The sequence below is a fragment of the Saccopteryx bilineata genome, chromosome 11, assembly GCF_036850765.1.
Source record: "Saccopteryx bilineata isolate mSacBil1 chromosome 11, mSacBil1_pri_phased_curated, whole genome shotgun sequence".
Classification (NCBI taxonomy): domain Eukaryota; kingdom Metazoa; phylum Chordata; class Mammalia; order Chiroptera; family Emballonuridae; genus Saccopteryx; species Saccopteryx bilineata.
This window is the reverse complement of record NC_089500.1, coordinates 48234268-48248566: the sequence shown is the minus strand read 5'-3', so window position 1 is coordinate 48248566 and position 14299 is coordinate 48234268. Positions and strand designations below refer to the sequence as shown.

General features: G+C 43.2%; 1 protein-coding gene across 4 annotated transcripts in view; it reads right to left on the bottom strand.

Annotated features, from left to right (window-relative positions):
- CLUL1 (clusterin like 1) overlaps positions 1–14299 on the bottom strand; it is a 52820-nt gene that overhangs the window by 9090 nt on the left and 29431 nt on the right. For 2 of the 4 annotated variants that reach the window (XM_066247598.1, XM_066247599.1), the window contains exons 7-8: positions 13064–13278; positions 5127–5312 (exon numbers count right to left, since the gene is read on the bottom strand). In XM_066247598.1, coding sequence (XP_066103695.1) covers positions 5133–5312; positions 13064–13278 — 395 coding nt within the window. In that variant the 3' untranslated portion in view covers positions 5127–5132. Of the gene's footprint in view, positions 1–341; positions 444–4643; positions 5313–13063; positions 13279–14299 lie in introns of those variants that run through there. The other 2 variants (XM_066247600.1, XM_066247597.1) reach the window with 2 other exon arrangements.

Here is a 14299-nt window from a genome sequence, read left to right as displayed (position 1 = left end):
ATTTTTTAAGAGAGGAGAAGGAGAGACAGAGAGAGAAAGAGGAGAGTCAGAGAGAGAAGAGAGGGAGGAGCTAGAAGCATCAACTCCCATATGTGCCTTGACCAGGCAAGCCCAGGGTTTCGAACCGGTGACCCCAGCATTTCCAGGTCGACGCTTTATCCACTGCGCCACCACAGGTCAGGCAAATACAGTTGTTTTCTTCATTTCTTTTTTTTTAAGTTTATTTTTTTATTTATTCATTTTTAGAGAGGAGAGAGAGGGGGAGAGAGAGAGACAGAGAGGAGAGAGGAGGAGCTGGAAGCATCAACTCCCATATGTGCCTTGACCAGGCAAGCCCAGGGTTTCGAACCGGCGACCTCAGCATTTCCAGGTCGATGCTTTATCCACTGCGCTACCACAGGTCAAGCTGTTCATTAAACTTCTGTTGCTTGTGATTGTTGACCCTGAGAGGGAATGTATCTGCTAAGAAGGACTCCCATGGGTAATTGGGCCCAAATTTCTACCTAGAATTTAGCAGCCATTGCACAGAGACCTCTCAAGCACACTGCATATCAGGGAGGCATAGACTGAGCAGCCAAGCCTCCTGCACTATGTTCTGCAGTCTGAGCTGACCCATATAAAGGAGTTCCTGGAATCCTATTTCAACCAATGGGCTGAGATCTGCTCTGTACAATTGGAACTGAAAAGCTACATCTTCACTTGCATCATTACTGACCAATCCATAACAATCAGGATGCACAATTTCAACCAGTCAGGACACTGCTATTTCGACCAACCAACTATACAAATATGAATTCCTAATTTGCATCACAATGGAGCAATCAGAGACTACATGGGCACTTTCTCTATATAAGGGCCATTCCTTTATGTCTAAAAAGCACACTTTTGGTTTACACCTGGGATTGTATTTCTCTGGTTCACAAACTGTTCAACTGAATTAAGTTTCTCTCTTTACTGCACATTAGTCTGGGGACTCAGACTCCTGTTGGCATTGGATCGGTGACCTTTTTTTTTCTGTTTTCATTTATTTTTTTAATTGAATTTATTGGGGAGACACTAGTTAACATTATTATCCTGGTTTAAGGTGCCAAATTCTATAGCACAAATTTATACAACAGATTGTGTGTTTACCCTTCAAGTCAAATCTTTGACCATCACTATTTATTCCTCTATATACTCTTCTACCATCTCAACTCCCCCATAATCACCACTCTTGTTCATGTCTATACATTTTTTTATCCTTTTTTGCTCAACCCCTCACTCCCCTTGCTCAGCCCCCCCCAAAAGCTGTCAACCTGCTTTTATTTTTGCTGACACAACCTATTCTTTTGTTCAACAAAAGAATAAGCCTTTCATGATGATCATGTAGGTAAAAACAATCAACAAACGCATATTAAATGTTTGGGATGTACAAGACATTCTGGTGCAGCCTGTAACTGTTGATCCCACTCCTGGCAGCTGTGAAAGTTCAGAATATGGAAATAAAACACTTCTTCAAGCCAATCAGGGAAGTCAGGGAAGGAAGCTAGATTACTTGAGAATTCCAGAAGAGGGTTCTAGATATCTGCTCCACCATATAAAATTGGAATCCGTGTGATAGATACGTGAATTCCAAACTGCTCTCTTGATGTTCCGCTTATCTGTCAGACCTCGCCCTTTCTGGACTATCACCCCTGAGACAGAGGAATTCCAAGAAGCTGGTCGACCTGCCCCAAGAAGGAGCATTCCAGAAAGCTGAAATCCTCAAAGCATAAAAGGGAACATACCAGGACTTTTGCCTCAGTATCCCCTCAGGCTCTCCCAAACACTATATAACTCGCCCCTAGTCTGTAACCGGTGCTCTTCTCCCTGGGAGAAGTGCTGGGCAGGGTTCCTTTCTTCCTTTTAATAAAGCTTGTTACTCTGGTCTTTCGGACTCCCATGGATTCCAACACCATGTTTTAGCAAGCTACATACTTGCAGCTAGGGCACCTAACAAACATTTACGTGATTACAGATGATGTGGTAATTCTTTCCCCCCATCTTTTCTGTTATTTTCCTTAGTATTTTTCTAAGGTCTCACTGTTGGCAGGTTCGAGACCCTGATGCATTGAGCTAATCAGTACACTGACAAGTCTTATCCACTGTATTGAATAGGATGCACAAAAGAAGAAATTAAGTTAGTAAGCGAACTTGGAAGAATGTTCATTCTTTTGAATAATCAAAAACACAAGTTATAACAGTAAGATAAAAATTTTCATTTATTAGTCAAGTTTTTCAAATTAAAATGCTAATTAGAATATGAGAAAGTGGTATGTCAGACATTAGTGCTATCAAATTTGGCAAGAAAAATAAAATGTTACCTTTAGACAAATAATTCCATATTTTGGAATGTATTTAAGAAAATCAGTGGAAAAAATGTGAATAAGAAAAAATAAGATGATAATAGTGGCTTTGTTAAAATGGTGGAATTATGGATAATTTTTGTCTCCTAAATTTTTGGAATTCATGATTTTTTTTTACTTTTAGAATCTAAAAACTATAAAGTAAAAAGAAAATTAAGATCACCTTTGTGAAAGGTTATCTTGTGAGCCTTATTAGTAAATAACATGCTCAATATCTCATATCTTATTTTCCATTGTTATTATACCTTGATCATCACAAAAATCAGCGAACAGATGATTTTACTGAAAATCTTTTTATTTGCATAGAAGTGCATAAAGTCAATACCTATTTGGGCATTAGCACATTATTTCCTATAGAGTTTGAGCCCCAGGTATCGTTGTCTGGCTTTCCCTTTAATTTTTTCAATGAGACAGTGTTTTCCATTTCTTTTAGCTGAGTTGGTCTCAGCTAAACTCATACAGGTGGGAGGTTCCTAGACAGAGACAGCACAAAGGCCCCTACTGGGAGAAATGGGTTTAATAGGACTTGTCAACATTCCTAATACCAAAACACTCCACTCCTTCTTGCCTTGTACGCTCACAAATTCCCCTTTGTTGGAATTTTTGAAATGGTTTCCCCTCCCACCTCCACATTTTTATTTGATGTGTGTGTGTGTGTGTGGGGGGGGGTTGTTTGTTTATTTCTTTAAGGAAGTAAGGTAGAGGGAAGGGTAGCAGGAAGGGAGGAAAGGAAAAGAGCAAAGGAGAGCAGACAGGAGGCCAGTGGGAAAGGACGAGAAAGAAAGGAAATATACTGAGAGAAATTTCTACACTTTGGGATCATGAAAGCACCTCTCCTCACCTTCCAGAGGCCCCACCCTTGGGCACTCATTGAATGCTTTGCTTTACTCTTCCCCGTATGTGTCTTTTACAATCCTGCACCCTGACTTGATAGAAAGCTCATTTGTGCTGAATTCATCACTTTCCCCTCCATAGTCCCTGCATCCATCCTGTTTTCACTTAGTAGATACTAAAGAGATAATGGTTGTTTGATATAAATTGAAAAAAGTTCTTAAAACACAGAGGTAAAGGTGAAGGCAGCAAATCCAGTAATATCTAGTTTAATTATACATAGATGGTGACCTACTAACAAGGTCCCTTATGAATTATAACTGAGAATTAAAATTTAATTATTCTTTAAGACTGATCATTATATCAAAGGAGAGTATTACACATGGTTTTAATTGTGCCACTAATATAGAAGATATTTAGATATAACCTACTTAACCATTCTCTTGTTTTTAGACATTTAGATTGTTTTTAATATTTTACTATTTGTATTTTTCTGAAGTTGGAAACAGGGAGGCAGTCAGACAGACTCCCGCATGCGCCCGTCCGGGATCCACCCGGCATGCCCACCAGGGGGCGATGCTCTGCCCATCTGGGGCGTCGCTCTACTGCAATCAGAGCCATTCTAGCACCTGAGGCAGAGGCCACAGAGCCATCCTTAGCGCCCGGGCAAACTTTGCTTTAATGGAGCCTTGGTTGCAGGAGGGGAAGAGAGAGATAGAGAGGAAGGAGAGGGGGAGGGGTGGAGAAGCAGATGGGCGCTTCTCCTGTGTGCCCTGGCCGGGAATCGAACCTGGGACTCCCCCACGCCAGGCCGACGCTCTACCACTGAGCTAACCAGGCAGAGCCAATATTTTACTATCTTAAATAATTTTGCAAATATAGATCTTGAGGTGGGGGAACTTTTAATCAAATTTAGATTTATTCCTTAGGATTGATTCCAGAAGTAGAATTATTATATCAAAAAGAAATTTTAATAAATCACAAAAAGCTAAGAATTATATAATTTTACACATAGGTGGGATATAAAACTGAGACTCATGGACATTGGTTACCAGGGGGAAGGGGGTGTGGGGGAGGGGAGAGGAGTAAAGAGGGACAAATAGCCTGGCCAGGCGATGGCGCAGTGGATAGAGCGTCGGACTGGGATGAGAAAGGACCTGGGTTCGAGACCCCAAGGTCGCCAGCTTGAGCGCGGGCTCATCTGGTTTGAGCGAAGGCTCGCCAGCTTGGACCCAGGGTTGCTGGCTTGAGCAAGGGGTTTCTTGGTCTGCTGAGGGCCCGCAGTCAAGGCACATGTGAGAAGGTAATCAATGAACAACTAAGGTGTTGCAACGAAAAACTGATGATTGATGCTTCTCATCTCTCTCTGTTCCTGTCTGTTTGTCCCTATCTATCCCTCTCTCTGACTCACTCTCTGTCTCTGTAAAAAAAAAAAAAAAAAAAAAAAGAGGGACAAATAAATGATGATGGAAAATTATTTGACTTTGGGTGATGGGTATACAACACAATCAATAGTTCAAATGCTATAGAAATGTTCACCTGAAACCTATGTACTCTTATTGATCAATGTCATCCCATTAAATTTAATTTTCTAAATAAAATTTTAATAAAAAGAAATTTTATGGCTCTTGACGTGCATAATCATGTAGCTTTTAAAAAAGGGAAAAAAACCAGTTTACATTCCTGCCGATAACATAAAATAATTCCCATTTTATCACATTCCTTTCAGGATTTCTTTTTTCAATTTTGCAAATTTAATAGGCAAAAAATGCTATTTTGTTAGTTTTCGTGCATTTATTATTAAAGTTGACATATTTTCCAGGTATTTTAAAATTAGTTTTGTTGTTTTTTTCATTTTATGAATCATCTATTTCTGTCAACAAAGCATTCCCAATCAGGCACTCTGCTTACCAAATTTTAAAAATGTTCCTTAAAAAGCTGTACAGCTTTTTTCAGCATATAGCTGATGAAGTTAGAATTCCCAGCACTTTCTTCAAGAGGGATCTTGAGAGTGACATTGGGGGAAGGCAGAATGGTTAAGTTTGCCATCTGTTCATCTTGTTTAGAAACATTTCCTTGGTGGACACCTGCAAATATCTGAGAAGAAGGATTAGAGAGTAAAAGATTACTACATACCCGAGTGCATTCAGGGTTAATTTAATACCACATTAGTCAGCCTAGGTTGTGTGGAGGTAACAAATTTGTCCCAACATTCCAGTGGCTTTGTTACTGGAGAGGAGACCTGGCCTTCGAGTCTGCCTAGCACTGGCTGGTCGTGTGTGGGTTCTAGAATCATGCAGGAGAGATTTCACAACACAAGTCCAGGTAATTTTTTTTTTTTTTTTGTATTTTTCTGAAGCTTGAAACGGGGAGAGACAGTCAGACAGACTCCCGCATGCGCCCCACCGGGATCCACCCGGCACGCCCACCAGGGGCGACGCTCTGCCCACCAGGGGGCGATGCTCTGTCCCTCTGGGGCATCGCTCTGTCGCTACCAGAGCCACTCTAGCGCCTGGGGCAGAGGCCAAGGAGCCATCCCCAGCGCCTGGGCCATCTTTGCTCCAATGGAGCCTCGGCTGCGGGAGGGGAAGAGAGAGACAGAGAGGAAGGAGAGGGGGAGGGGTGCAGAAGCAAATGGGCGCTTCTCCTGTGTGCCCTGGCCGGGAATCGAACCCGGGACCTCTGCACGCCAGGCCGATACTCTACCACTGAGCCAACCGCCCAGGGCCAAGTCCAGGTGATTTAGAAAGGACACTTATTAAAGCTGGGGACAGTGCTACAAGGAAGAACCTAGGACAGAAGAAGCAACAGGAGAGCCTGGGGGGGGGGGAGGGGCTCCTTTGGCTCTAGGAACCTTAAGAGAAAGAAGTGAGCCAAAGCAGGGCTGCGTCAGCCCACTGAAAAGTCAGAGAAAAGGGGTCCTTGGAGATAGGTTCAAGGGGGAAGCCCAGGAAGAGCTGCTGCTGCCCACTGATCCCCTCATTGCAAGTCTGTGGAGTCCCTTAGAGTTTAGGAGAAAGAGAGGGGCAAGAAAAATGCACCTGAGGCAAAGCAGGGGAGGAGGGAGAAGGCACAGCTGTGCTCCCAGGAGGGAGAACATACTGGGTTTTCTGTGCTAGTGAGGGGGGGGGGGAATCAATAGAGTATTTATCAGCTCTCCAGGTGTGTCCTTTTAGGGTCATGGTCTTACTGATTGGTCGGCACCAGGGATGTCAGCAGGGCAAGGGTCATTAGTCAATACAGCTGGTCCTGACGTCAGCCTTGGCATTGCTTATCTGGTTTTGCTGCTTTTCTGGGCCTAGAGCTGCAACACAACTGAGGACTATACTATCCGATGCAGGTCAGAACCTCATTGTCCTGGGGGCTTACTGCATAAGGCAGTGGTTCTCAACCTGTGGGTCGCGACCCCGGCGGGGGTCAAACGACCAAAACACAGGGGTCGCCAAAAGCCATCAGGCATTTTTGTTAACATTTCATTGGCCAGAACTTGCCACACGGCCCCACTTAACTGTAAGAGGAGCTGGAAAATGTGAGTGAGCAGATGGAATATTTGGTGAGTGCTACTGTCTATGCCACAAATATTAACATTATACTGAGTGAAATAAGTAAATCAGAAAAAACTAGGAACTATATGATTCCATACATAGGTGGGACATAAAAATAAGACTGAGGGACATGGACAAGAGTGTAGTGGTTACAGGGTGGGGGGGAGGAGGGAGAGGGGGTGGGGGGGAGGGAGGGGCACAAAGAAAACCAGATAGAAGGTGACGGAGGACAATTTGACTTTGGGTGATGGGTATACAATATAATTAAATGTCAAAATAACCTGGAGATGTTTTCTCTGAATCTATGTACCCTAATTAATCAATGTCACCCCATTAAAATTAATAATAAAGGAAAAAATACAAATAAAAAATAAAAAACCGCCTGACCTGTGGTGGCGCAGTGGGATAAAGCGTTGAACTGGGACGCTGAGGTTGCCTGTTCGATACCCTGGGCTTGCCTGGTCAAGGTACATATGGGAGTTGATGCTTCCTGCTCCTCCCCTTTCTCTCTCTCTCTCTCTCTCTCTCTCTCTCTCTCTCTCTCCTCTCTGAAAATTGAATAAAATCTTTAAAAAAAAAAACCCAAATAAACTTTCAAAATATTTTAAAATAAATTTCCTTAAAAAAAAAAACTAAACAAAAATATTTCAAAAACAAAGGTAAAAAACTGGTAATTTTGCCTGACCTGTGGTGGCGCAGTGGATAAAGCGTCAACCTGGAAACACTGAGGTTGCCAGTTCAAAACCCTGGGCTTGCCTGGTCAAGGCACATATGGGAGTTGATGCTTCCTGCTCCTCCCCCCTTCTCTCTCTCTCTCTCTCTCTCTCTCTCCTCTCTATAATGAATAAATAAAATCTTTAAAAAAAAACCCCAAAAAACTAAAAAAAAACCAAAACTGGTAATTTCTTAATTCTAGTTTATAAAGCAATAGCTAACATAGCTTTTCCTCTTTTCCTTTTGGAAAATATAACACATATAAAACCTGCATAAAGCATTTATGTCTAGTTTAACAAATTATATAGCTTACACCCATGTAACTACAACTCAAAGGAGTAACTTTTTTCACTATCTAGAATTTGTATATTTTTTTATGCAAAGGTCCTTTTTAGTGCTTGCTCTTTTATGACTTAGCACTTTTCCTTTTTACATGATGAATTAAGAGCTGTTTTGAGAAAAGTAACTTTTAAAGGCAAAGTGAGTAATTCACTGATTCTGGATAAATGCTGCTTCGGTTTGAATCCCCCATTGTACCATTTACTAGCTGTGTGACTTCAGACAAGTTGTTCAACTTCTCTGTGCCTCATTTTAAAATTTTTGAAAAGAGCCTGACTAGGCAGTGGTGCAGTGGATAGAGCGTCGAACTGGGATGCAGAAGACCCAGGTTCGAAACCCTAAGGTCGCTGGCTTGAGTGCAGGCTCATCTGGTTTGAGCAAGGCTCACCAGCTTGAGCCTAAGGTCGCTGGCTTGAGCAAGGGGTCATTCAGTCTGCTGTAGCCCCCTGGTCAAAGCACATATGAGAAAGCAATCAATGAACAACTAAGGTACCACAACAAAGAATTGATGCTTCTCATCTCTCTCCCTTCCTGTCTGTCTGTCCCTATCTGTCCCTCTCTCTGTCTCTGTCACACACACACAAAAAGAAATTTGAAAAGAGTAATACTTTAAGGGATCATTGAGGGTATTAAATGATCTGATATACAGTAGAAGTTCTTAAAACATTGCCTGACACATAGTAAGTGCTTGTTAGTGATGATTATTACAAAAATATATAATTGAAAATCATATTTATTTTATATGGAGGTTTTTATACTAAAGTACCTTTGTTATCAATACAAAGAATTTTAGATAAATCTGTCAGTGTTGCTCAGAGACACTACAATGGACGTAAATTGTAGCATAGAATGGAAAATATTGACTATGATAAAAACAGTTCGATCTTAGCTGTACCTTTGTCAGGATTGAAAGCACTGCTAAATTTTCTCTTCTCCAGCTGTTCTCTCATTAAACTAAAAGTCTATAATGTGAGGCTGATCAAATATATTGAATTATTTTGCCCTCCTAGGGTTTAATATAATGGAGTAATAGAATCAGAGAGTAAGTAGGGATTGGAGCAGTGGTTTCCAAAATATTTTTTTAATTAAAAAAGAATTTATTGATTTTCAGAGAGAGAGGAAGGAAGAGAGACAGAGAGAGAGAGGAAAACATCGATTCCGTTGTTCCGCTTACTCTGCTGTCATTTGTTGATTCTTGTATGTGCCTGACATACATATACATCTACACACATACTTATATACACATATAAATGCACATGTAATGGAAATAAAAATCCCATGACATATGCATATGATATCAAATGTCATGCACTGCAATATTTTCTCTTGTAGTCTGGACTATTCTGTTTTGTTGTTATTTCAGTGTGCTGGCTGTGACTCTCTAAGCTTATTTGTTAAACTACATGTGAGCCATAACCTTGCAGTTTGAAAGAGTGTAAAACATTAGGTTACAGAAAATCAATACATCAGATTCTCTAGAAGCAGAGCCTGAGTCTCTGACACAAGTAATTTATTAACTTGTGCCTTCAGTTGAAACTTCAGGTGAAACTTTTAAGGGGGTGAGACAAACAAGATTGAGAAGAGGAAGAAGCCAGTCAAGAATCTGGCTGTGGCCCTGGCCGGTTGGCTCAGCGGTAGAGCGTCGGCCTGGCGTGCGGAAGTCCCGGGTTTGATTTCTGGCCAGGGCACACAGGAGAGGCACCCATCTGCTTCTCCACCCCTCCCCCTCTCCTTCCTCTCTGTCTCTCTCTTCCCCTCCAGCAGCCAAGGCTCCATTGGAGCAAAAGATGGCCCGGGCGCTGGGGATGGCTCCTTGGCCTCTGCCCCAGGCGCTAGAGTGGCTCTGGTTGTGGTGGAGCGACGCCGGATGGGCAGAGCATCGCCCCCTGGTGGGCGTGCCGGGTGGATCCCGGTTGGGCGCATGCGGGAGTCTGTCTGACTGCCTCCCGGTTTCCAGCTTCAGAAATTTTAAAGAAAGAAAGAAAAAAAAATCTGGCCGTACATGACCTCTAGCCTCAGCTTGATCCTGCAGGGAGTTCTGGAGCATCTGCAGCCCCAAGGACAAACCTTTGGAGCAGGTTAGAGGGCAGAGCAGTTAGTCGCAGCAGCTGGAGCTGGGAGCTGGAGATCGGGATAGGCCACCAACATTGCATGCTGCCCCAAATATTGCAGCTTCAATTGCTCTGTCCAGTGATGGGGTTTTTTGTTCATTTGTTTGTTTGTTTTAGGTTTTATCTATTAATATTTAGAGAGAAGGGGGAGGAGTAGGGAGGAGCAGAAAGCATCAACTCCCATATGTTCCTTGACTAGGCAAGCCCAGGGTTTTGAACGGGTGACCTCAGCGTTCCAGGTTGTTGCTTTATCCCCAGCTGGCCAGTGATTTTTGTATCCTGGTCTTTTTAGGAACCTGTCAACACTGAGCTCGTCAGGAATCCCTAGCCTGGCACATTTGTTTAGTAATGTAATCTGTGTTACGGGGCAGGGTTGCTCAGGAAAGAAATTCAGCCACTGTAATATGTTATACAGATAACAAAGAACTTGGAGGAAGGAGTTACTGAGTGAATGTGAACAACAGCTGGTAAGTCCCTGGCAGTATGTTTTTATTTGAAGGTCAGTATATAAATATGTTTAATTTTCAAGGTGAGCCAGCAGCTTATTGTGTCAAAACTAGTAAGAGCTATGATTTATAGAGTTCTTGCTTTGTACAAAGAACCTATACTAATTTCTTTACAAATGCACTTTTACTTTTTAATTTTAATTTTTTATTTTTAGCAAGAGAGACAGAGAAAAACAGATAGGGACAGACAGGCAGGAAGGGAGAGAGATAAGTATCAATATTTGTTGCGGTTGCCTGACATGTGGTGGCGCAGTGGATAAAGCATCCACCTGGAATGCTGAGATTGCCAGTTCGAAACCCCGGGTTTGCCTGGTCAAGGCATGTACAAGAAGCAACTACTACTATGAGTAGATGCTTCCCACTCCTTCCCCCTTTTCTCTCCTCTTTAAAAAAAATGTCAATAAAATACATATTAAAAAAATATTTGTTGCAGCACGTTAGTTGTTCATTGATTGCTTCCTCAAGAATATGTGCCTTGATGGGGGCAGGGGGGTGCAGTTGAGCTAGTGACCCCTTGCTCAAGCCAGCGACCATGGGGTCATGTTTGTGATCCCACACTAAAGCCAGTTGACTCCATACTCAAGCTGGTGAGCCCACACTTAAGAAGAATGAGCCTACACTCAAGCTGATGATCTTGGGGTTTCAGACCTGGGTTCTCTGCATCCCAGGCAGACACTCTATGGTGACACTCAGTGGTGCCACTGTCTGGTCAGGTCAGATACACATTTTAAAGTAATTATTATTAGTCTTACTTTCCAGATAGAAAAACTGAGGCCTAGAAAGGTTGCAGAACTTTCCAAATTTACTCAACTGGCAAGTTTCAGAGTTAGCTTTTTTGTTGGAAAACCAGCTGTGTTCGGCTTGCTTGCTTATACTTTCTTTGCCTGATTAGTGTGTGAGCACATGGCAGCACCACGCGTGTATAGTCTATGTAAGGTTACGAGTGCTTGCCCTCACGGTAGATTGTGGATTGCCTGACTACCATTGAGAGGGTCTGTTTTGCTGTTTATTCGCCTGCTGCAGTGAGAAGTGGTTTTCCCTGCCTGTTTGTTCATCCATTGTTGGGAGATTCTATTAAATGGAATGGTCCAACACTTTCTGGCTCCACAATTTCTCTACTGTCTGCCCAAATTCAGTGTGGACTTGCCAGGCCTTGGCCACTGACATTACACTTTTGAACTCAAGTTGCTTAACAGGAAAGTCTTCTCTCTTAAGTCTATATTGATTAAGTCTCTTCAAGGTTACCTTTATCAACACTATAGCTCTAAGCAGAATTAGTTAGGCACCTCTGGATTAGAAAGTATTTTGTGCTTGAAATTGGTTTTCTTTGTTCAGTTTTTTGTTTTCTAAAGACTATGCACTATGGTCTGACCAGGTGGTGGTATAGTGGGTAGATCGTCAGCCTGGGACACTGAGGACCCAGATTCGAAATCCTGAGGTTTCTGGCTTGAATGTGGACTCACCGGCTTGAGCACAGGGTCGCTAGCTTGAACATGGGATCATAGACATGACCCTGTGGTCGCTGGCTTGGCCCCAGTCCAAACGTTGCTGGCTTGAAGCCCAAGGTCGCTGGCATGAGCAAGGGGTTACTGGCTCATCTGGAGTCCCTGGTCAAGGCATATTTGAGAAAGCAATCAATGAACAACTCAAGTGCCACAACTAAGTTGATGCTTCTCATCTCTCTCCCTTCCTGTCTGTCTGTCTCTCGCTTGTTAAAAAAAGAAAAAGAAAAAAAGCCTGACCAGGCAGTGGTGCAATGGGTTGAGAATCTGACCAGGATGCAGAGGACCCAGGTTTGAGAACCTGAGATTGCCAGCTTGAGCGCAGGCTCATCTGGTTTGAGCAAGGCTTACCAGCTTAGACCCAAGGTCATTGGCTTGAGCAAGGGGTTACTTGGTCTGCTGAAGGCCCGTGGTCAAGGCACATATGGGAAAGCAATCAGTGAACAACTAAAGTGCCACAACAAAAAACTGATGATTGCCCTGGCTGGTTGGCTCAGCAGTAGAGCGTCGGCCTGGCATGCGGGGGACCCGGGTTCGATTCCCGGCCAGAGCACATAGGAGAGGCGCCCATTTGCTTCTCCACTCCCCCTCCTTCCTCTCTGTCTCTCTCTTCCCCTCCCGCAGCCGAGGCTCCATTGGAGCAAAGATGGCCCGGGTGCTGGGGATGGCTCCTTGGCCTCTGCCCCAGGCGCTAGAGTGGCTCTGGTAGCAGCAGAGCGGTGCCCAGGAGGGACAGAGCATCACCCCTGGTGGGCAGAGCATCGCCCCTGGTGGGCGTGCCGGGTGGATCCCGGTCGGGTGCATGTGGGAATCTGTCTGACTGTCTCTCCCCGTTTCTAGCTTCAGAAAAATACAAAAAGAACCCCCCCAAAACCAAACAAAAAACCCCCTGATGATTGATGCTTCTCATCTCTCTCCATTCCTGTCTGTCTGTCCCTATCTATCCATCTCTATGACTCTCTGTCTCTGTTCAAAAACAAAATTAAGACCATGTTATATCAAGTCAGCCTGAGTATAATCACAATGGAAATATGAATCTCCTCCCACAGTTTTTTTTCAAATACACAAATTAACAGGAAAATCAATGTGTGCACATGTAATCTCCATATTTGTTCCTGGATCTTCCATTACCTTTATGGAATTGAAGATGTTTTCAGTTCCTAGAGTCTGGTTAGCCAGTTCAGTCACCCAGCCAAATTCCTCTCTTATCTTCTCCATCAGATATGTGGTGTCCTCCAAATGATGCTGAGTCACCTGGAGAATCTGCATGTACTGCTGACTGGATATGTTGACCAATTTAAGGGCCTCATCTACCTTTGTGTGTAGTTCAGGTATGTCAGGACAGTCTAGCAAAGAAGAAAATAATATGGTAAAGGAAAAGGTCCATGAAATTTGGAGTTGGGTGATGTGGGTTTAATTTTTAGCCCTTCAGTTTTTTCATTTCCAGCCTTTTGACCTCGAGTGAGTTTTCAATGAAGAGACACGGGCAGGAATGAAATGATGTGAAATGTCTGATCACATGGTACACATTACAGATTTTGTAACTGAGAATGAATTTGTTGTATTACCAATTTACTGATAGTAGGCTGACCAGCCATAAAATACAGCGTGTCCGTAAAGTCATGGTGCACTTTTGACCAGTCACAGGAAAGCAACAAAAGACGATAGAAATGTGAAATCTGCACCAAATAAAAGGAAAACTCTCCCAGTTTCTGTAGGATGATGTGGCAGCATGTGCGCATACGCAGATGATGATGTAACACCGTGTATACAGCAAAGCAGCCCACGGCCATGCCAGTCGAGATGTGGACGGTAGAGAGGAAAGTTCATTGTGTTCTGTGGCTCACTAAATTCGAATCCATGACCAAAGTGCAACGTGAATATCGGCGCATTTATAATGAAGTGCCACCACATAGGAATAACATACTCAGTGGGATAAGCAGTTGAAGGAAACCGGCAGTTTGATGGAGAAACCCTGTTCTGGTAGGCCATCAGTCAGTGACGAGTCTGTAGAGGTTATATGGGATAGCTACCTAAGGAGCCCTAAAAAATCTGTGCGTTAGCCCACATCGAACTGCACTGAATAGGTATGAAACTGGGAGACTTTTCCTTTTATTTGGTGCAGATTTCACATTTCTATCATCTTTTGTTGCTTTCCTGTGACCGGTCAAAAGTGCACCATGACTTTATGGACACACTGTATATTGGGAAATGATTCCTGCATTAGGTTATATCTCATATATTAGCTATATGAGATAATATCCACTATCTCTTATAGGCCCTGGCCGGTTGGCTCAGCGGTAGAGCATCGGCCTGGCGTGCAGGGGACCCGGGTTTAATTCCCGGCCAGGGCACATAGGAGAAGCG